The following is a 24,248-nucleotide window of genomic DNA, read 5'->3' as shown; positions in this document are numbered from 1 at the left end:
ACAACAACAACAAAATAATAACAAGGAAACAAAACCTAAGAAAATGTGCATTAGAACCTGGGAATGTAGAAGAAGCTTGTTGCTATCCAGTAACCCTAATAAATAGAGAACAAAAAGGGAATTAGCATCAATCTAGGCTTTCTGACCTCACAATGCCTCTGGATATACCTCCAGACTTGAGCACCCAATTTTAGTTACTGATATCCACATTGCACACCACTGGAACTGTTCATCCTTTTCTTAAATGCATACACATTTTAAAGTATTTAAAAAGGAAAGTTCATATTTACTAATACCATAAATAGAAAGCCAGGACCTTTGGTTTCAAAACTAAGGAAGCCATAAGAATAGATGCAGTTAACATGGTTCTCAGCTGAAGCTGCTCTCTCTTTGCTACAAAAAGAGATTATCAACTTTTAGAGAAAGAATGGTGGTCTATTGCCTCTGGACTTTCTAGGCTTATCAGAAAGAATAGACGAGGACTGGAAAGAAGATATTTTATTGATTGATTGATTGATTGATTGAGACAGAGTCTTGCTCTGTAGCCCAGGCTAGAGTGCAGTGGTGCAATCTCAGCTCACTGCATAACTTCCAGCTCCCAGGTTCAAGCCATTCTCCTGCCTCAGCCTCCCAAGTGGCTGGGATTACAGGCGCTTGCCACCATGCTCGACTAATTTTTTTGTATTTTTAGTATAGTTGAGGTTTCATCAGGTTGGCCAGGTTGGTTTTAAACTGCTGACCTTAAGTGATCTGCCCACCTTGGCTTCTCAAAGTGGTGGGATTACAGGCATGAGCCACTGTGCCCGTCTAGCTTTTCATTTTGTAAAACTGATTTATAATTATTTAATGTTCTGTGTGTCATGCTAAATCATCTAATGTACCTGTAATATTATGTACCGTAATTTGGGATAATTGCTCTATATTAGTCAGTGAAGATTTATTGAGCAATAAATATGTGCAAACTGTAACAAAAATCATGGTTGGGAAACAGTTGCTACCTTCCAAGAGCTTGCTCCCCTGATGGGTCTGTATAGCATACACATTCGAGAAGGTGGCGAACAACACAAGGTGTAGGTGATAAGCAGCACATGTTCCCCTAGAATGATGTCCAGTGGTGGCCCAGTGGCAGGGTATGGAAGGCATAGCAGTAAAGAGACCATATCACTTTGACCAGAGTGTAGAACTGCACCTGTCAATTTGTTCTTTTGTCTTGGTCCATCCACAGATAAAGCTGAGTCCGAAGTAGGATTGTGGAAATTGTCATAGTATCTACTGTAAGGAGTTGGTAGGGGCATTCTTTATTATGTCCACACAGTGTGCCTTTTGTAAGAATCCTCCAGAAAATTCTTATCTGATATTAGTGCTGAGAATAAATAGCTGTTTATCTCACAGACATTCTGAAATGTGTCATTCACACCTGCTCCTAGGAATCGTAGAATATAATTTATGCCCCATTTTAGCCTTTCTTTCTTGCTTTTCTTTCCTTTTGACCAAATTTTGATTTATATGATTATAGTGTATTATCTTCACCCTTATAAAATACCTCAATTATTGGAAAAGTACAGAGTATGAATAAAATAAGGAAAATATCAATAAATGATAAAACCCGTAATTGTAATAGAAGAAAACCAAGAACATTTCTAATATCATAGCTATTTCTAACCCACACTAAAGAAACTTCTAGTCCAAATTCTGAAAGAATTTGTTCTTAAACATGAAATTTGGAAGCTGAGTTAGCTTGCAATACCAGCTACTTCTCTATCTACTACCTGTTGAATTTGGAACAAGTTTACCTCTGTGAGGCTTAGCTCCCTCATGTACAGAATGGAGATGAAAATGTTTACTGCATAGGGTTGTTCTCAGGATTAATTGAGCTAACAAACAACAAGTGCTTGGGGCAGCACAGCACAGTGTTGGCACATAATCTGAACTCAATAAAGAACTGCCGCTACTATTGCTACACTGACTTGTTACTTGCTCTCTAAATACGTCCCTCAAGTCTCTGAACCATACCTAAGTTTAAGATCAGTGTAGGACACGTTTCTGTTAAATTGGTTTTGGCTAAGTGGAGTCAAAACAACTTTTTTTAGGAAAGATATTTCCATTTGTAAATGTTGGTTGAAATCAAAAGGAAATTTTACCTTAATCTCACAAGTGAATAAAGTAATCAAGGGCTTTGATGAATGAACATCAATCTACAGAACTATGCTGCAATCTATCACCAACCAGTTTAATTTTTTAAATGAAAGTAAAGACATCTCTCTGAAATGTATTTCGCCCGTAGGTGATCCTTGCTGAACTCCCGGAGGATTTTAAAGCTGCTTTACATGAGTATAACCTGGCAGTAATGAAGGATTTTGCCTCCTTCCTACTGATCGCTTCCAAGTCGGTGAACATGAAAAATGAGTATCAACTCCCTTTGTCAAGAATCAGTAAGCAAAATTTAGTTCCATTCTGGAACAATTTAAAGAGTAAGCAATCTTGGCTAAGAAAACATCTGGATATTGGATGCTTCAAAGCTGGTAAAGGAGCTTATTACAGAGCAACTGTGCTAACCCGAGTGTTTTATCCCCAGAAAACAATGTAGCCCATTGTAGGGTGTGGCAATGTCTCTGTTTTCCAAGTAAAGAAAAAACTTTAGCAAGTATTTATTGGGCAATGGAGGAAAAAAATAAAAGTCATTCATGAACCATTTTGATGGAAGGTTGCCTATCTGTTCAGGTTGGAAAACTGGGTCAGAAAATATGACGTGAAAAAGAAAATGGCACAATTTCTGGCATTTTTTTCCCCTGAGAGGTAGTAGCATAGTGGTTACAAGTGTGAACTCTGGAAGCAGAGTGCCAATGTCTAAATTCTGGCTCTGCTACTTATTAACCATGAGGTCTCATGCCAGTTACTTAATCTTTCTGTGTCTCAATTTTTTAATCTGTAAAATGAAATGACTAAAAGTATTACCTAGCTTACAGAATTTTAGAGGATTAGGTATATTAATGTTTACAAGGTTCTTAAAACAGTGCATGGCACATAGTCAGCATCATGTAAGTCTATTCTACCCAATATGGTAGCCACCAGCTAGCTACGTGTCACTATTTAAATTAAGTTGGTTAAAAATAAAACAATTGAAAAGTTAATTCTTTAGTCACTTTAGCTTTAGTCACTTTAACTTTCCAGTGCTAGTAGCTTCTACTTGGATGTAGTAGAGGTAGAATATTTCTATCATTATGGAAAGTTCTAGTGGACATTGCAGATATCATTGTTTGCTTCAATTATTTGTTCTTGGTTGAGGAGTGACTGGTATTGCAAAGTAACTAAGCTTCCAAATTTCAATTTTATAGCAGGAAACTTCTAGGGGAGAATAAATGGGAAGAACAAGCTAGATTAAGAGTAAAGAGTGGAGCCATAAAATGATTCTCATATTCCCCTGTCTCCTAATATAGTCTTAGTTGGAGTAAAAGACAGGGAGGTAAGCATTGTAGTTACTCAAGATTTGTTGATGTAGGACACAGCATGAGCAAATGCAGACAATAATGGTGGAAGCAAGGAAAGTACTGCAGAGAAAAGACGATAGGAGTGTGTGATTGTGTCATGATGGGAAAAAGGAGCCAGGCCTGAGTGCATGGCTTGGTGCCTTCAAAGTCCAGCGAGATGGTACTCGCTGGATGGAACCAGTGTTGTATCTCTTATGCCAGCTCCAAATCCACTGTTAGGAGCTGCCTGAACATTATGTCTTGGAGGTTTCCGAGGTTATATCTGAGTTCATAGGCAAAAATATCAGGTAATAAAAAAAGAGTAATGATAATAAGTTAATAGTCAACATGGATTGAATGATTACTCTGTGCCAAGCTGTGTTAATGACTTTATGCACCATATCTCAATCCGTTTTCGTTCTGATGAGATGACTGTCACCTACTGTGGCCTGATTTACAGTGAGTTTAACAGGGTTTTCTGGGCTGATTTTTAAAACCTAACGTGACCTCGTCCCAAATGGTCAGAATTCACAGGTAAAGAATGTGAAGACTCCCAGCTCGTGTCTCACTTGATGAGCTGCAAGAAAGGAAGAGCAGCTGTTTCACCATTTGTTTGTCTTTCGGGGAATACAGATAATGATTTGCTTCGACCAGAGACTGTCAATCAGGTAAGTGAAGGATTCACCTTATGTACAAAACGTGTTCAACAGAGAGAGTGAGGTTACATTGCTGTGAAGCCTTGATAGGACCTCGAACCCAAAACACTGAAAAATGTCCACTGATGCCAGCACCATTGTCTAAGAGAATGAGACCCTGGAGGCCAGTGTGATTTTATGCTCTATGGAGTTGGTCTGAGAAACCCTGCTTCTTTGTCTAAAATTTCAGACACCACCTCTTTTTTCTCATTTTTTAATGAGGTTTGCCATGGGTTTGCTGTGGGAAGAGGAAAAGAAAGTGGCTTACATTTTTCCAAAATTGATCATAGACCTCATAGTGCCTTCTCTACTCCAGACCACATGGATCTTTGGGGACAGTGGTCTACAAAGGGGGCCACAAAGCATTAGAACTTCTGGGAGGTTCTGGATAAAATATTAGGGTGCTGGAAGATTTTAGATTTAATTTGAAATATGAGAAATAAATTCCACATTGATTATATTTAATAATAAAGATTGACACTGTGCACTGGCTTATTTTATCCCTGGTCAGAGAGTCATACATCATGTCAAGAGTGGTCTTCAAGTATTTTTGCATATTTAACATTTAAAGGAATTTTTAAAAATCATGAATCTTCTTGCACAGTTTGAGGTGATATCTAAAAATTTTGTTAACCAAAATTTAAATAGCTGCTAATGTAATTTCAGGTTCATTATAAATATTGGCATTTTAAAAGAACTGTTAAATTATTTAAAAGTTCATCCAAAAGAATATAGCTATCAAAGCTATTTGATACCCAGAGTAAACAAATAGAAAAGAACACAGATGATCAAACAAATTCTTCAAAGTTACAGATTCTACATTATATTTTTTCATCATCATATATATCTTCCCTTGCCTTCTCTCCCCTCCCCTCCCGTCCCTTCCCCTCCCCTCCCCTCCCCTCCCTTTCCCCTCTTTTTATTTGTGACAGGGTCTCACTCTGTTGCCCAGGCTGGAGTACAGTGGCACTATCTTGGCTCACTGCAGCCTCAACTTCCTGGGCTCAGGTGATCCTCCCACCTCAGTCTCCCACATACCTGGAACTACAGGCACATGCCATCATGCCCAGCTAATTTTTTATATTTTTAGTAGAGATGGGTTTCAGCATATTGCCCAGTCTGATCTCGAACTCCTGGGCCCAAGCAATCCACCCACCTCAGCTTCCCAGAGTGCTAGGATTACAGGCATGAGCCACCATGCCTCGCCTGAACTTGTATTTTTATTCCACCCTGCTCCACAGTTTAATTTTACCCATGCACTGGCAGAATTTGCAGATTCCTTCTGATTCTGTGCAGATCAATTTGTCTAATGTGCCCAGAACCATGGAGACTTAGTTTTTATTTGTTTGTTTTGCTTCTCTTCATTTTCTCCTCTTCTACCTCCTCCTCCGCCACTTTTTTCTTCTCTCCGGAGCCGAAAGGTTTGTGCTTTCTTTTTATTCTCCTTGTGAGCGCAGGGAGACACCAGCTACATGACACTCCTTTCAAGGTCATTCTGTGCACCAATTAAGATAATGATGAAAATTCCACCTTAAAATCAGCTTCTATTTATTTTTCCTTAGTGAATGTTGCTAACAGTATTGTAGTTGGACAGTTGAAATTGCCTTCAGTATGCTGTGAGAGTTCCTATTTGCCTCAGTGTGGCTGCCCATTCCGGAGGCATGCTTAGTGTGGCACTGGCCAGTGTCTGTAATACGCCCCTTTCCCTCACTGTAATGGGCCCTATTTCCCTCAACCCCCATGAGAGTCCCCCTCTGCCTGCCTCCGTCACTTCGACTTCTTCAGAACATACTTTAAGAAACAGATTCATACAAAAGAAATCTCAAACTGCAAACAGTTACTCTTTACATATCAATAATGAATTAATAGAAAATGTCTTTCTTCAGGTCATTCTGCGCACAATCGGTGTTAGCGGCACTCAGGCTCCTCAGCTGTGGCCATGGAAATTAGATAACCGAGGAAGGAGAATGCCACTAAATGCATATGTGCTCAATTTCTATCAACACAACTGCTTGACAAGATTAGACCAAACTAATGGGTAGGTTTATGGGTGTGTTTCTGTAAAATATATACATACATATATATCTATGTTTTATTGTATGTTCATATTATATATGTAACAGCATATAATTTACATTATATAATTGTATAAACATAAATTTATATATTTTTAAATAGGAATTTTAATACATACTCTTTTTAAGAGTTTAAAATACAGACTAATCATAAAAAAAAAATACTAGATCACTTTGTAGAAGATTAATTTCTGGTGATTAGAAACACCAGTAATATTTTGGATTTTGGGGCTACTACCAAAATCTTGGTACTTGAACTGGTTCTGGTGAATGTAATTCTGAAGACAGAAAATTTGGATACATTACGAAGCCCAAAAAGATATTTTAATTATACTAAAATTTCTTTTATACTAAAAGAAAATTTTTAGTATAATTTAGAATAAATTATACTAAATGAATAATTTATATGTTTATTAGTATAATTAGTATAATTCTAAAATTTCTTTTAGAATAAATTACACTAAATTATTAGTATAATTTAGTAATACATTATAACTAAATTATTAGTATAATATACCATTACACTATTCATTGTATAATTCACTAATTATATTATTAGTATAATTTACCATTACACTAATTATCTATTAAGAAGGAATGTTGGATGATTTCCAGAAGTATATCAAATATTATTTTTATGAAATATTTTTAATGAAATAAATATTTATTTTTATGAAATAAATTAATATTTATTTTTTTCCCACAAATGCAACATGGAGGGAAAAGATCTGAAACTTACATTATGAGATAGTTAACTTAGCAGGTGTCTGTTAGAAAGTGACACTTGTTCTAGTTCTTTGACATGGAAAATATTTTACAAAGCAGTAAAGAAGGATGAATACTTAGAATTCACATGGAAAGTGAATAATTTAGCCCTGGAAACAAGTAGGTAGAAATGGGGAAGGTTATGCTTTTAAACAATGATTCAGGAATTCTCTTTGTATTTTACATAATTTTTATTATTTTATTTTATTTTATTTTTGAGACGGAGTCTCGCTCTGTTGCCCAGGCTGGAGTGCAGTGGCCGGATCTCAGCTCACTGCAAGCTCCGCCTCCTGGGTTTACACCATTCTCCTGCCTCAGCCTCCCGAGTAGCTGGGACTACAGGCGCCCGCCACCTCGCCCGGCTAGCTTTTTGTACTTTTTTTAGTAGAGACGGAGTTTCATCGTGTTAGCCAGGATGGTCTCGATCTCCTGACCTCGTAATCTGCCCGTCTCGGCCTCCCAAAGTGCTGGGATTACAGGCTTGAGCCACCGCGCCTGGCCCATAAATTTTTAGATAATTCTGATCAAAATAAGTTTTAAATATTTAAATACTGTTCTAAGTTTTTAAATTGACATATTGTAACTGTACATATTTATAGGGTACAATTTGATATTTTGAAACATATATGTTGTATAATGATCAAATCAGGTTAGCCAGGGTACCCATCACCTTATGCACTTACTATTTTTTTTTTTTTTTGTGGTGAGAACATTCGAAAGCCTCTCTTCTCACTGCTTTGTAATCTACAATACAATACTGTTAACTGTATGTACCTTACTGTGCAATAAAACACTAGAACGTATTCCTTTCTACTTACTGTGATTTTGTACATGTTGACCAACCTCTGCCCACCTTTTCTCTCTTCACCTCCCCAATCTTTGTAACCATTATTCTACCCTCTACTTCTATTATGTTAGTTTTTCTTCTTTTTAAATTTCACATGTGAGGAATATCATGCAATATGTTTCTTTCTGTCTCTGGCTTATTTCACTTAACACAATGTCCTCCAGATTGATTCATGTTGCCACAGATGACAGGATTTCATTCCTTTTTATGGCTGAATAGTATCTAATTGTGTATATGTACTACATTTTCTTTATTCATCCATTGTTGGACACTTAAGTTGATTCCATATCATAGCTATTGTAAATAGTGTGGCAATAAAGATGGGAGTGCAGGTATCTGTTTGACATAGTGATTTAATTTCTTTGGATATATAACTAGTAGTGGGATTGCTTGATCATATCGTAATTCTAGTTGCAATGTTTTGCATAATTTATACACTGTTTTCCATAATGGATTTCCTCATTTATAATCCTACCCACAGCATATAAGGGTTCCCTTTCTTTCACATTCACACCAACATTTGCTTTCTTTTGTCTTTTTATTATTAGTAGCCATTCTAACTAGAGTGAGGTGGTGTTTGATTGTGGTTTTGATTGACATTTTATGATGGTTAGTGATAGTGAACATTTATTCATATACCTATTGGCCTTTTGTATACTTTCTGTTGAGAAATGTCTTAAAGTTTTTGCCCATTTTTAAGTTGATTTTTTTTTGCTGTTAAGTTCCTTATGTATTCTGCATATGAATCTTTTGTCTGATGTATAGTGTGCATATATTTTTCTGCCATCTTATAGGTTATCTCTTCACTCTGTTAATTGTTTTCTTTACTGTGGAAAACTTTTTGGTTTGATGTAATCTCTTTTGTCTGCTTTTGCTTTTATTGCTTGTATTTTTGAGATCTCATTTAAAAAAAATCCTTGCCCTGTCCAGTATCATGAAGTTTTTCTGCTGTTTTTTTTCTTTTCTTTTTTTTTTTTTTTAAGGCTATATTAGTTTGTTTTCACACTGCCGTTAAAGACATACCCAAGACTGGGCAATTTTAAAAGAAAGGGGTTTATTTGACCTACGTGTGAGTTCCACGACCTCACAATCATGATGGAAGGTGAAAGGCATGTCTTACATGGTGGCAGACAAGAGAAGAGAGCTCGTGCAGGGAACCTCCCATTTTTAAAACCATCAGATCTTGTGAGACTCATTGACTATTAGGAGAATAGCTCAGGAAAGACCTGCCCCCATAATTCAGTCACCTCCCACCAGATTCCTCCCTTGACACATGGGAATTGTGGGACTTACAATTCAAGATTAGATTTGGGTGGGGACACAGCCAAACTATATCATTCTGCCCCTGACCCCTCCCAAATCTCTTGCCCTCACATTTCAAAACCAGTCATGCCTTCCCAGCAGTCCCCCAGAGTCTTAACTCATTTCAGCATTAACTCAAAAGTCCACAGTCCAATGTCTTATCTGATACAAGACAAGTCCATTCCACCTATGAGCCTGTAAAATCAAAAGCAAGTTAGTTACTTCCTAGATACAGTGGGGGTATGAGGATTGGGTAAATAACAGCAATTCCAAAGGGAGAAATTGGCCAAAACAAACAGGCTACAGGCCCCATGCAATTTGAAATCCAGCAGGGCAGTCAAGTCTTAAAGCTCCAAAATGATCTCCTTTGACTCTATGTCTTGCATCCGGGCCATGCTGATGCAAGAGATGGGTTCCCATAGTTTTGGGCAGCTCTACCCCTTTGGTTTTGCAGGTTACAGCCTCCCTCCTGGCTGCTTTCACAGGCTGGCATTGAGTGTCTGTGGCTTTTCCAGGTGCACAGTGCAAGCTTTCAGTGGATCTACCATTCTGGGGTACAGAGGATAGTGGCCCTCTTCTCACAGCTCCACTAGGCAGTGCCCCACTTAGGACTCTGTGTGGGGGCTCTGACCCCACATTTTTCTTCTGCACTGTCTGAGCATGGGTTCTCCATGGGGGCCCCGCCCCTGCAACAAACTTCTGCCTGGGCATCCAGGCATTTCCATACATCTTCTGAAATCTAAGGGGGGATTCCCAAATCTTAATTCTTGACTTATGTGTACCTGCAGGGTCAACACCATGTGGAAGCTACAAGGCTTGGGGCTTGCACCCTTTGAAGCCATGGCTCGAGCTCTACATTAGCCTCTTTCAGCCATGGCTGGAGCAGCTGGGACACAGGGAACAAAGTCCCTACACTGCACACAGCACAGAGACCTGGGCCTGGCCCGTGAAACCACTTTTTCCTCCTAGGTTTCCAGGCCTGTGATGGGAGGGTCTGCCATGAAGGCCTCTGCCATGTCCTGGAGACATTTACCCCATTGTCTTGGGGATTAACATTAGGTTTCTTGTTACTTATGCGAATTTCTGCAGCTGGCTTAAATTTCTCCTCAGAAAATGGGATTTTCTTTTCTATTGAATTGCCAAGCTGCAAATTTTCCAAACTCTTATGCTCTGCTTCCCTTATAAAACTGGATGTCTTTAACAATGCCCAAGTCACCTCTTGAATGCTTTGCTGCTTAGAAATTTCTTTCTCCAGACACCCTAAGTCATCTCTCTCAAGTTCCAAGTTCCACAAATCTCTAGGGCAGGGGCAAAATGCTGCCAGTCTCTTTGCTAAGACATACAAGAGTTACCTTTGCTCCGTTTCCCAACAAGTTCCTCATTTCCATCTGAGACCACCTTAGACTGGACTTTATTGTCCATGTTGCTGTCAGCATTTTGGGCAAAGCCATTCAACAAGTCTGTAGGAAGTTCCAAACTTTCCCACATTTTCCTGTCATCTTCTGAGCTTTCCAGACTGTTTCAATCTTTGCCTGTTACCCAGTTCCAAAGTCATTTCCACATTTTCAGGTATCTTTTCAGCAGTGCTCCACTCTACTGGTACCAATTCACTGTATTAGTTCATTTTCACATAGCTGATAAAGACATACCCAAGACTGGACAATTTACAAAAGAAAAAGTTTTATTGGACTTAGGGTTCCACATGGCTGGGGAGACCTCACAATCATGGCGGAAGGTGAAAGGCATGGAAGGTGGCAGATGAGTAGAGAGCTTGTGCAGGGACATTCTCATTTTTAAAACCATCAGGTCTCATGAGACTCATTCACTATCACAAGAACAGCACAGGAAAGACCCGCCCTCATAAGTCAGTAACCTCCCACTGGGTTCCTCCCACGACATGTGGTAATTGTGGGAGTTATGATTCAAGATGAGATTTGTGTGGAGAGACAGCCAAACCATATTAATTGTTTTATAGTTTCAGGTTTTACATTTAAGTCTTTAACCATTTTGAATAGATTTTTGTATATGGTGAGAGGTAGGAGTCTAGTCTCATTCTTGTGCATGTGCGTATCTAATTTTCCCAGCATCATATATTGACATATTAGCATTATGCTATTATATTATATATATTATTAAAATAAATAAATTTATAAATTTATAAATAAAATTATAAAATTAATAAAATATTAAAATAATATATAATTATGCTATTATAATATAATAGCAATATTATGCTATTATATTTAATATGTTATTAACATTAACATATAACATATTGGCATAACCTATTAAACACGTATATAATAGCATATAATATATTAACATATAATGGCATAACGTATTAAACACATATTCCCTTTTCCCTCATGTGTGTTCTTGGCACACATGAGGGAAAAGCTAATTTATAAAAAATCAGTTGGCTGTAAATGTGTGGATTTATTTCTGGGTTTTCTGTTGTTTCATTGGTCAAAGTATGTGGTTTTTATGATGGAATCATACTATTGGTTATGATAGCTTGTAGTATATAGTGTGTTGAAGTGAGGTAGTGTGATGCCTCTAGCTGCATTCTTTTTGCTGAGGATTGCTTTGTGTATTTGGGACTTTTCGTGATTTCCTACAAATTTTAGGATTTTTTTCCTATTTTTGTAAAGAATGTCATTGGTATTTTAATGGAGATTGTATTAAATTTATAGATCATTTTGGGTAGTGTGGCCATTTTAACAATACTAATTTTTTCATTCCATGAACGTGGAATATCTTTTCATTTCTTAGTATCCTCTTTAATTTCTTTCATCAATGTTTTACAGTTTTCAGTGTAGAGATCTTTTACCTTCTTGTTTATTTATTATCTAATTTTTTGTAGCTATTGTAAATGAATTTGTTTTAAAAATTTTTATTTTCTGTTTGCTATTATTGCATAGAAACACTACTGATTTTTGTATATTAATTTTGTATCCTGCAAATTTGTATTATTTATTGATCAATTCTAACAGTTTTTCACTAAGTCTTTAGGGTTTCCTATATATAAGATCTTGTCTGAAAACAGGGACAATCTGACTTTTTCCTTTCCAATTTGGATGTCTTTTATTTATTTATTCTCTTGTCTGGTTGCCCTGGCTAGGACTACCGGTACTATGTTGAATAAAAATGGTGACAGATGGCATCCTTGTCTTGTTCCTGATCATATGATGTTAGCTATGGATTTGTCATATATGACTTTTATTGTGTTGAGGTACAAATCTTCTATACCTAATTTGTTAAGAGTTTTTATTATGAAGGGATGTTTTGAATTTTGTCAAATGCTTTTTCTGTATCTATTGAATGATCATATGGTGTTTGTTTTTCTGTTAATGTGATTTATCTCATTTATTGATTTGCATATCTTGCACTATCCTTGCATTCCCAGGATAAATCCCCCTTGATCTTATTGAATAACATTTTTTACTGTGCTTTTGAATTTGGTTTGCTAGTATCTTGTTGAGAATTTTTGGATTTGTGTTTATCAGAGAAACTGGCCTATAATTTTTGTTGTTGTTGTTGTAACCTTGTCTGGTTTGAGAGTCAGAATAATATTGGTCTCATAAAAAAAATTTGGAAGTAGTCCCTCCTCTTAAATTCCCTTAATAGTTTGAACAGGATTGGTATTAGTCTTCTTTAAATGTTTGGTAGAATTCAGCAGTGAAGCCATGAAGTCCTGGGCTTTTTTTTTTTTTTTTTCCTGATAAAAAACTTATGATTACTAGTTCAATTTCCTCTCTCATTACTGCTCTGTTTAGATTTTCTATTTCTTCTTTATTTAATTTTGGGAGGTTGTATATGTCCAGGAACTTAGCCATTTCTTCCATGTTATCAAATTTTTTTTGGGGTGTAGTTGTTCATAATAGTATCTTATTATTTTTTGTACTTCTGTGGAACTGTTGTAATGTCTCCTTTTTAATATCTAATTTTATTTATTTTAGTCTTCCCTCTTTTTTTCTTAGTCTCACTAATGGTTTACCAATTTTCTTTATCTTTTCAAAACCATCTTCATTTTGTTGACCTTTCAAATTGCGTTTTTAGCCTCTATTTTGTTTACTTCTGCTTTAAGCTTTATTCTCTCCTTTTACCAGTTTTGGGTTTAGTTTGTTCTTGTATATTAAGTTTCTTGAGGTGCATCATTTGATTGTTTAGTAAAAATCTTTCTTCTTTTTTGATTTAGGCCTTTATTGCTATAAATTCCATTTTAAAACTGCTTTTTCTGTGTTCCATAAGTTTCGTTATAATGTGTTTCCATTCTCATTTGTCTTAAGAAGTTTTTAAATTTCGTTTTTACTTTGTTTATTGACCTGTTGGGTTTTTTTTTTTTAGGAGTAATTGTTTAATTTCCATGTATTTGTAAATTTTCCAGAGTTTTTCTTGTTGCTGATTTCTAGTTTTATACCATTTTGCTCAGAAAAGTTACTTGATATGATCTCTATTTTCTTAAATTTGTTCAGACTTGTTTTGTGATCAAACATATGATCTATCCAAGAGAATATTCCATGTACAGTTGAGAAAAATGTGTATTCTGAAGCTGTTGGATAGAATATTCTGTTAAAAAAAATCAGCCAGGCACAGTGGCCAACACCTGTAATCCCAGCACTTTGGGAGGTTGAGGTGGGATGATCACTTGAGGTCAGGAGTTCAAGACCAGCCTGGGCATCATAGCAAGACCCTGTCTCTAAAAAAAGGCTATTAGGTCAGTTTGGTCTATGGTGCAGTTTAATTCTGATGATTCCTTGTTATTTTTTTTTTTTTTTGCCTGGATGACCCATTCATTGTTGAAAGTGGGATGTTGAAGTCCCTAATATTATTATACTGCATTTTATCTCTCCTTTTAGATCTAATAATATTTGCTTTATATATGTGGATGTGTTGGTATATAGAATAACAATACTATTATCCTCTTGTTGAATTGATTCCTTTATCATTATATAATGACTTTATTTGTCCTTTTTATAGTTTTTGTCTTATAGTTTATTTTATCTGATATAAGTATTGCTACTCCTGATCAGTTTTGATTTCTGTTTGCATGGGATATCTTTGTCCCTTCCTTCACTTTCAGTCTATGCTTGTCTTTAATGGTGAGGTGATTCTCTAGTAGTCAGCATACAACCATATAGTTGAGTTAGTTTTTTAAGAGATGGGGTCTCTCTCTGTCACCGGGGCTGGAGTACAGTGGCACAATCATAGCTCACTGCAGTCTCAAACTCCTGGGTTCATTCAGTCCTCCCAGCTCAGCCTCCCGAGTAGCTAGGACTACAGGTGCACACCACCAAACCTGGCTAATTTTTTATTTTTCTTTTTTGTACAGACAGGGTTTTACTACCTTACCTTTAAAATAAAATCCATTCACTCTGTATCTTTTAACTGGAGACTTTAATCTATTTATTTTCAAGGTAATTATAAGTAGGTAAGAACTTACATCTGCCATTTTGTTCATTGTTTTCTGGGTGTTTTGTAGATTCTTTGTTCCTTTATTCTTCTGTTGTTGCTTATGTATGTGGTTTGGTGGTTTTCTGTGGTGCTAAGTTTTATTTCCTTCTTGTATCTCATTTGCGTGCCTGCTCTAAATTCTTTCTTTGTGGTTATCATGTGCTAACATAAAGAGTCTTGTAGTTATAATAGACTGTTTTATGCTGATAACAACTTAACTTTGGTCACGTAAAAATATTTTAGATTTTCTTGCTTCCCCACAATAATTTATGTTTTTGTTAACTTAATTTACATCTTTATCTATTGTGTATTCCTTAGTCATTAATTGTAGCTGTTACTGTTTTTTGACCATTTTGACTTAAAGCTTTCGGACTAGAGAATTGAAGGATTTCCGTAGCACCCAGACAGCATGCGGTTATTCTAGATTTGATTATGAATTTACTTCTATTGATGAGTTTTAATCTTTCGAATATTTTTGTGATAGTAACGATCATTCTTTCATTTTTAGTTGTAGCATTCCCTTAATAATTTTTTGTAAGCCTAGACTAGTGGTGATAAATTTCCTCAGCTTTTGCTTGTCTGGGAAGATCTTTATGTCTCCTTCATTTCTGAAGGATAGCTTTCCTGGATATAGTATTCTTGACTGACTTCTTTTTCTTTCAGTACTTTGAATATATCATTTCATTCTTTCCCGGCCTGTGAGGTTTCTGCTGGGAAATCTGCTGATAGTCTCCTGAGGATTCCCTTATATGTGACTTGATGCTTTTCTCTGCAGCATTTAGAATTCTTTGTCTTTGACTTTTGACAGTTTGGTTATAATGTGCCTCAGAGAGTATCTTTGTGGGTTGAAACTAACTGGGGACTTTTGAGCTTCTTAGATGCATATATCTCCCAAGACATGGGAAGTTTTCAGCTATTATTTTGTTAATAATAACAAAGTATTTCTCTACTTCTCCCTCTGGTGCCCTATAAGGTGAATATTTGTTCATTTAATGGTATCCCATAAGTCCTATAGGGTTTCTTAATTCCTTTTCATTCTTTTCCCCTCTTTGACTGGTTATTTCAAAAGACCAGTCTTCAAGTTCAGAAATTATTTCTTTAGCTTGATTTAGTCTGTTGCTAAAGCTCACATTCTTTTTTAAATTTAATGCATTGACTAGCTCCAAGATTTTTTTGGTTCTTTTGTATGATATCTACAGGAGGATAGGCTACAGATGTTGGTGGTGTAGTTTTGCTGGGGGAGGGGCACTGAGCTGGTTATTTGGGGCAGGCATGTTTTGGTTCAGTGTGCCAGCAGGCTGTATGGTGAACTCTTCAGAGAAGTGAGCCTTTCACCAGGCTGGTTCTTGAGCTGGGTATCTGTGGGTGCAGTGAGCCAGCCAGCTGTGCAGCAGTGTCTCTCAGGGGGAGGTAAGACCACCGTTGGGCTGCTGTTGGCTTGAGTGCAGGCATATGTGGGCTGGCTAGCTGTGTGGTAGTGTCTATGGGGAGGTCAGGCTGCTGCTGACTGGATATTGGGCCAAGTGCATGTGTAGTGGGCCTGCTGGCTGTGTGGCAGTGTCCCTGGGAAGGCGAGGCCTCTGCTGAACTGGCTGTCAGGCCAGGCACATGTACATGCATGCTGGGCTGGCTGGCATGCAGCAGTCTTTCCGGGGGGGGGCACCTCTGCCCGGGTGCCAGGCTTGGCATGGGTTGGTGAAGGCATGGTGGTTTTTCTGGGTATGCAGCATGAGTATGCACTGATGTAGTGGCCTGGCCACCTGTTCAGTGGCTTTCTTGCTATGCATGTCTGCCTTTTCCCCAGTGGGTTGTGGACTGGCACATAGCTTTGAATTTGAAATGATAGTGCAGCTTTAGGGATGGAGAGAGAGAGTGGCTACTGGCCTTCAAAATATCATCATGCCATAGCTGCTTAGGTCATGAAGGAGGGGATACACAATGTGGGCTCTTACTCGGGGGCAACGTAGCTACTTAAACTTGTGGCAACTCTCCAAAATAGATTCTGGGCCTGTGAGGACTGGGAGACTGTCTTGTAGCAAGAACTTCTGGCATCTGTGATGGCTATGGAAACCCCTGGAAGTCTTTAGCATACCATTTTCCTGTTAAAAAGAAGCCACCCTGACTCCCAGTCATTTTTGGTAGGAGAGACAGTGTGGCAGAGACAGGGTGCCTCACTCCATAGCCTCTATGGTGCTATCTTGGGCTCCTGTGCTCTGCAGGGATTTTGGTGCTCCCCTGGTGCTCTCCAGCATACTGAGTCACTCCAGTTGAGATAGAATTGTTTATTTGTTGTTTTGGTTCCTTTTTGTGGGGGAGATGAGCACCAGGCAACTCTTGTTTTCCATCTTGCTCAATGTTCTGCCATCCTTGACAAATCTTTAGCTACATCTGTTTTTCTTAGGTCTAGTTCTTAGCTATGAAGAACTAAGAAAGTAGAAATAGAACTAAGAAAGTAGAAGTAAGTAGAAATAACATTAGTAGAAATAACATTAGTCTATCAACTTGTTTTATTTTCACTTTAATCTCTAGTCCTCATTGACCCTTCTAAGCTTTACTTTTATATTTCACTCTCCCCCTTTGATGATGGTCAAATTATCTGTTTAATAATTTTTTTGTGGTTTTTACCTATGCCTCTCAATTTCATTATGATTAATACAATAGAATGAAGTCTTAACTGGGAATGTATTTGGCAGATAAATTAACTGCCATGGACAGACCACTATTAAAGTTTGAGTTAATTCTTTTATGTTTATGTTTTTATACTTTTTAATTAAGAAATGTTGTTCTCTTTAGGATGCGTATGGGGCAGCTTTTAAAGTGTTTGAAAGATTTTGCATTCAACATTCAGGCCATCAGGTATGTTTCATGCTGAATTTGATTTTCTCAATTATTTAATGGTAGTTTAGCAAACATATAGCTCTTCCTTTGTGTAAGTTTATGATTCTCATGAAGGAGCACTCTGAAGATACCATTGAGCCTCCCAGGTTCTCTACAACTCAGCTGTCCAAAGCTCTGTAGACCTTTGTGTCAGGACACTGTCACACTGTTTTTTGTATTAAGATTCATCTCAAATCCATTTGTAATTGAATTTCATTGAGATCAGAGCCTGGAAGGCACTTCCTCATGACTTCATAAATCTCCATGCCTCACTGTACTCAAGTTTTACCAATGCTGAGCAGTCACACTGAGTCAGATAAATAACTTCAGTAGGTCTCTGGTTTATATCCACTTCAAAGCACTTAAGTCTTTCTCATACTCGGTGCCTTTCCCAGACCCTGACATCTCCTGTTGATTTCCTGTGTTCATCTGCCCAATGCTCAATAGAGACCCAAGCAAATATGAACTCTATGTGAGCACTCCTTTCTCTATGCTCCATTGGTCATGTAGTTTTTGTCTAGCTCCATTTTCCTTATCTCTAGTCCTTACTGCTTTATCAAGTGTATGTGGTTTTTCACATAAATTCAGTTTTGGAAGGAGAATATTTATTTAGAGTTCCTTGTTAGTGAGGACACATTTGTGCTTTTCCTTGGTCTGAGCTGAGCCTGACCCTTTGGGAAGCTTTCTACAAAGAGTGAAAGTCTTAGGATGGCCCTAAGTGGCTTATAGCTATCAGAGCTACAACCTCTTTGAGCAGCCTGAGAAACTTTGGAGATTTTAAACGTATCTCAAGAGTTTAAACAGGAAAAATAATTCCTTCATTCATGTTTCAATTTTAAAAGTATCAAGGTCTTACTGTGTTAGAGGCACTGTTCCAGGCACTTCAATGTCATGGGAGAAACTGTCTTGTAGACAGTCATATGTGGTAAGTGCTATGATTGAGTTACACATAAAATACTAAGATAGCATAAATAACTTTATGATTAATGCTACTATAATCAGAAAAAGCATTATAGAAGATGTAATTTCCAATCAGGTCTTAAAGGAGAAGTGAAAATTCATTAAGTAGATTAATTATACTAAATATAATTCTAGTTAATTAGGATAATTAAGTAGAATAATTAGTGTAGTCAGATTTTAAGCAGGGAGAATAGTATATCCAAATGTACAGAAATATTAAAGGTCCTGATGTATTCAGGGATAGGCCCCCAGCTAATGATGGTGAAGTACAGAATGTGGAGGTTGTGACAGGGATCAGGGAAAATGCTGAGAAGTGAGTGTGGAGTCTTTGATAGGAATTTGGTTGTATATGCGAAGGGTCTTATTTGTTATGCGATGAAGTATGGATTTAAAATGGTAGACAAAGGTGAGGCAGGGGAGTTTCTAAGGATGAGTATGACATAGATCTATGTTTTAGAGATATTATTCTGGCAGAGTATAGAGATTAACTCAAGAGGTAGAGAAAATGAAAGCAGGGAGCTAAAGCTGGAGGCTATACCCATATTCCAGGTGAGAGAAAATGAAGGCTTGAATTAGACAGTGGTGGCAGAAATGAATGATGAGAATTGGAGACATATTTAAGAGGAGGAACTCCTGCAGTGGGGAAAGAGATATTATGACAAATTGGGTTTCTAATTTGGTTAATTATAATGTTAATGAAAGTAAGGAATACATGATGATGACTTGGGAACTGACAATAAAAAAGTATGAGTTGGAATTTAAAATGTCACATGTGTTGTCTATAAGACATCCAGGGGGAAATGTTGAGCAGTCAGAGAGAACAATAGGTCTGAAACTGGAGGAATTTCAGACTTAGAGATAAAGATGTGATCATTGCTAATATTCAGCCACTGAGGACGAGTAAAAATCTGAAACTCTGCTCAAGAGTGAATAAGGTGGAGCATGAAAACAAAAAGGATGGCAAAATGTCAAATCACAGTTGATTTCGGTGTTCGAATGGCTTGTCAGGTAGCTGAGAGACTCACTTTTCTGTGTCTCCTCTCGTTCACCCTAGCTTCTATCCTAAGATATGTGGATAGGGACGGAATTTTTTTTCATTGAATTGGTGACTGTGGGTTTTTAAAAATAATTGGTCCAATATTAGGAAGTCCATATGGCTTTCATGAGATGCATAGAGAGAAGAAAAGAAGTTGAATAACACCTCTAGGGTCCAAGAATATGGAATTCTGTAGTCTTACAATACTCACAGAGCAAGTTTAGGTGTAATATAAAGAGGAACTGTGGCCGGACATGGTGGCCCACACCGGAAATCCCAGCACTTTGGGAGGCCAAGGTAGGTGGATCACGAGGTCAGGAGTTCAAGACCAGCCTGGCCAAGATGGTGAAACCCCATCGCTACTAAAAATATAAAAATTAGCCGGGTGCCTGTAATCCCAGCTACTCGGGAGGCAGAGGCAGAAATTGCTTGAACCCAGGAGGCAGAAGTTGCAGTGAGCTGAGATCAGATCACACCACTGCACTCCAGCCTGGGCAACAGAGTGAGACTCTGTCTCAAAAAAAAAAAAAAAAAAAAAAAAGAAAAGAAAAGAAAAAGAACTGTGTGAAGGTATATATCTTTATTTTTCTCAAGATACATGATGTATGTTGTAAAGATTTTATAAAAAAGATAACTGTGCATTTTGTTAATATTCTGCATACTTTTTCTCCATATTTACATCTGATAGGTTTTGGGGGGAATTACTTCTGCTAACCTTTTAATAATATTGCTTGTTATCAAAATGTGGGCTCATTATTATTTTTATTATTATTATCATTTATGCAGTGATTCCTTGAGTGAACTGTGTGAAAATGAGCATGACAATGTAGTCCTGGCATTTAAACAATTGAGTCAAACCTTTTATGAAAAACTTGAAGAAATGCAAACTCAAATGCATCAAAATCACTTAAAATAACACCGTGGAAAACTTTCAAGTCTGATTATGTGGTATTTATCCCTTTGCAAGGAGAGATATATTTGAGCTTACGCAACAAAATGGAAAAATTTTTTGTCTTGGAGCCAAACAGAATTGAACTCAAATATTAGCTCTGCTGTTTTCTAACTGAATGACCTTAAGTTATGTCACACATCTGAGCTTTAACTTTATTTTTGGCAAAATCAGAGTAAAAATGAATACCTCTAGTTGTTTTGAGGATTAAATGAGATAATGTATGAAAAGTGATTGGGATTGGGTGGTGACTTAATTAACGGTAGTGTTTTTTTTTTTAGTAGTTAAAGTTAATATATAGCAAAATTAGTTTCACATTGTCAAGTTTTCAGTACATCCCCAAGTTAACTGAATTTTAAATTAATGGTTAATAAATCACAAAGGACTCAAGTCAATTCTGAGCATCTGAACAACAATTTGGTTATTTAAGAAGACTTCTGAGATTACAAGAAAGTCACTGCTGTAGACTGGATGTTTGTGCCCTCCCCTCCAAATTTTTTTATACTGAAGTTCTAACCCTCAATGTGATGGTATTAGGAGATGATAAGTCATGAGGGTGGAGTTCCTTGGATGTAATTAGTGACTTTAGCTGAGACAGAAGAGAGCTTGCTCTCCAATCTCTGCTCACTACCACTGGATGATACAATGGGAAGGTGGCCATCTGCAGACCAAGAAGCAGGCCCTCAACAGAACTGAATCTACTTACATCTTGATCTTGAACTTTCCAGCCTCCAGAATTGTGAGAAATACATGTTTGTTGTTTAGCCATCTGGTCTGTGATCCTTTAAGAAAACAATTAACTGAAAACTTGGTATTGTTGTAGTTTATGTAGTAAATGACTTGGCACTCATCAGAAAATAAAGGGCATTAAATTGATTTACTATTGTGTTCCTTATGTTAAATCTGTTAGTCCATCCATTTGTAGACACATATGCATTAGATATTTTGCCTTCATTGCTGTCTATCTTTACTGCAGCCCTAGGTCACGAACTACAAAATCTGTTTTAGACCCAGACCTTGAACACAGAGCATTTCTTTCTCAGGATGAAAGACATAACCTTTTGTATCATCCAGAATGTAACAAGACACCATTTGTTGTATGGCATTACTTACAGTTACATTGCATAGGCTTAGAAAAACACTTTGTCTAGAAATGGAAAGCCTCTATTCCTTAGAATTTAACACAAAATTGGTTTATATCAGTCATGTGCCAAAATCTTACTTGTGACTGTTTTCTTAGTGCTGATCCTAAATTTTTTTATTTAAAATAAGCACATAGTAACAAACATAGTAGATATTAATCCAGCTTTATAGATAATAACTTTAAATATCAAAGGCTTAAACACAACGAAAAGACAGAGATTGTCAGAATGGATCAAAACACAATAACCAGCTATATGTTGTCTACCAGAAACCTTTTAAATATAAAGACACATGTAAATTAAAAGTAAATGGATGTGACTTATAGTTTCTGGTTTCTCATGTAAGAAGCTTAGAATCAACCACTCCATCTTAATTAGTGAAAACAGGAACAAACTGAAAAATTGATAATTCTTCTAGATCCCTGAGAGAAGTGATGTCATGGGGCAAACTGTTGCCCCTCAAATTGGAGCAAAAGACAGGTGGATACAGAGAATCACAACACACTGAGGCAAAAACCTGCACAGGAAACAGTGCTGGAGCAGGAAAACCTGAACTTTAATGAACAAATTGCTAAGTGTGGGCACATCTGAGAGAAAACTCCAGGGGGATACATTCACCTGGGAGCCATGCTTCTCTATGAGTTTTATATCTGGGAAATGAACCAAGATCTTACCTTAAACATTGGAGAAAAATTCCCTTATGCTTCTGGAAGGAGGAAAATAAAATAAACTGTATTAAAATGTGCCAGAGCACTCTGTTCTTTTTAATAAGGTCTGCCCTCAGGAGAAGCTAGTTACTCAGAGCCTAGCCTGCTAGAGTTTTATCAGATACTAACTCACCTGTTAGAAGGGAAGTACCCAACTTCAGCCCACCCTAGACATCCTACCCCACCTAAAGCAGGGTGTAGAACAAAGTTGAGGAACACTTGTAAAGTTCATAGTCTCGAGGCCCAAGCTCACTAAATGTCAGAAATAATTATAGTCATAAGTCTCTTCTTCATGGGAATATGTTCTGAGAAATACATTGTTAGGTGATTTTTGTTAGGTGATTATAGAGTGTACTTACATGTACTTAGATAGTATAGCCTATTATAGTCCTAAACCATGTGGTGTAAACTATTACTCTTAGGCTACAAGACTGTATAGCATTTTACTGTACTCAACACTGTAGGTAACTGTAACACAATGGTAAATATTTGTATAGCTAAACACACCTAAACATAGAAAAGGTACAATAAATATATGGTATTGTAATCTTAGTAATCTTATGGGAACACTGCCATATATGCAGTCTGTCATTGACCAAAATGTCATTATGCAATGCATGGCTGTATAGGACTATAGACCACTCCCCCTACAACTTACCATCACATTACTGAAGACCTATTGTTTACAGCAGTTCTTTTTACTCAGTACATTATATCTGGCTATCAAGAAAAAATTACTAGGCAAAAAGTTACTAAAAGGCAAAAAAACCAATTTGAAGAGATGAGCAAGCATCAGAATCAGACATGGCAGAAATGTTGGAATTATCAGAATGGAAATTTAAAATAGTTAATTTAAAATAATTAATTTGCTATGGGCTTCCATGGATAAAGTAGGCAGCAAGCAAGAACAGAGGGGCAGGCATTATCCAATTTATTGAGGGACAGAATAGAACAAAAAGGTAGAGGAAAGGCAAATTTGCTTTCTTTGCTTGAATGGATGCATCCGTCTTCTCCTGCCCTTAGACATCAGCACTCCTGATTCTGGGGCTTTTGGACTCAGAGTGGGACTAACACCATTGGCAACCCATAGGCTCCGTTACCAATCCTCAGGTCTTTGGACTGGGACTGAATTATACTTCCTGCTTTCCTGTTTCTCTAGCTTACAGGTGGCGGATCACGGAACTTCTTGACTTTTATAACCACATGAGCCAATTCCTAAAATCAATCTCTTCATCTCTCTCTATATGTGTTCTATTGTTTCTGTCTCTCTGGAGACCCCTAACTAAAACAATACCCTCTTAAATAAAATTCTGGAATTGCTATAAATTGTTTTCTTACAAAAAGGCAACAGAAAGTATAAAAAGAAACAAAATTGATTCATGAGACTTTTGCTTAGGCTAAGAATTCGGTTAGATAATTTTAGTCAATTTAGGTTTGACCTAATATATTACTAAAAATGTTCCCATTTCTGAGACTTAAAAATTCTGAAATTCAGAGCTTAAATGATGACTACACATACTGTTTTTATTCTTTTTTTGCTTTGCAAATATAATTAGTATTTGAAGATAGTGTCTTTATATGAAACATCCAGTGAAATTAAATCGATGATTTACCTTTTCAAAATAAAAATCTCGAAGGGGATTGGGCCAAGATAGCAGACTAGAAGCACTGCTCTTATGGAAACGAAACAAAATAGCTAGTGAAAACTCACTCTGAAGGCTGATCATTAGAGAAACCACATTGGGATCCATCAAGGTAGCAGGGGAACAGAGCAGGGAGTTGTGAAGCCAGCACCAGCCTGTCTGGGCTTATCATAGAGCCAGAAGGACCTCTCTGACATGAGACAGGGTAAGTGAGTAAGAGACCCCTGGGTGAGTCATGTTCTCCACAGGTACCTGTGCAAAACTTAAAATGAGAGAATCTCCCTGCCTGCTTCCCCCTGTCCACATTTCCCCTACCCTGCTTCTAGGCT

The 24,248-nt window shown here is 37.2% G+C and overlaps 1 protein-coding gene across 13 annotated transcripts in view; it reads left to right on the top strand.

Moving 5' to 3' along the window:
* DDX60L (DExD/H-box 60 like) overlaps positions 1-21,303 on the top strand; it is a 117,657-nt gene extending 96,354 nt beyond the window's left edge. For 10 of the 13 annotated variants that reach the window (XM_078002415.1, XM_078002405.1, XM_078002409.1 and 7 more), the window contains 5 exons: positions 2,285-2,522; positions 3,993-4,135; positions 6,049-6,200; positions 17,399-17,461; positions 20,265-21,303. In XM_078002415.1, the coding sequence (XP_077858541.1) occupies positions 2,285-2,522; positions 3,993-4,135; positions 6,049-6,200; positions 17,399-17,461; positions 20,265-20,394 (726 nt within the window). In that variant the 3' untranslated portion in view covers positions 20,395-21,303. The remainder of the gene's footprint in view (positions 1-2,284; positions 2,523-3,992; positions 4,136-6,048; positions 6,201-17,398; positions 17,462-20,264) is intronic. The other 3 variants (XR_013417368.1, XM_078002416.1, XM_078002417.1) reach the window with 1 other exon arrangement.
* The last annotated feature ends 2,945 nt before the right edge of the window (positions 21,304-24,248 follow it).

The sequence above is a fragment of the Macaca mulatta genome, chromosome 5 (genome assembly GCF_049350105.2).
Source record: "Macaca mulatta isolate MMU2019108-1 chromosome 5, T2T-MMU8v2.0, whole genome shotgun sequence".
In the NCBI taxonomy this organism is placed as follows: domain Eukaryota; kingdom Metazoa; phylum Chordata; class Mammalia; order Primates; family Cercopithecidae; genus Macaca; species Macaca mulatta.
This window is presented reverse-complemented; position numbering and strand designations above follow the sequence as displayed.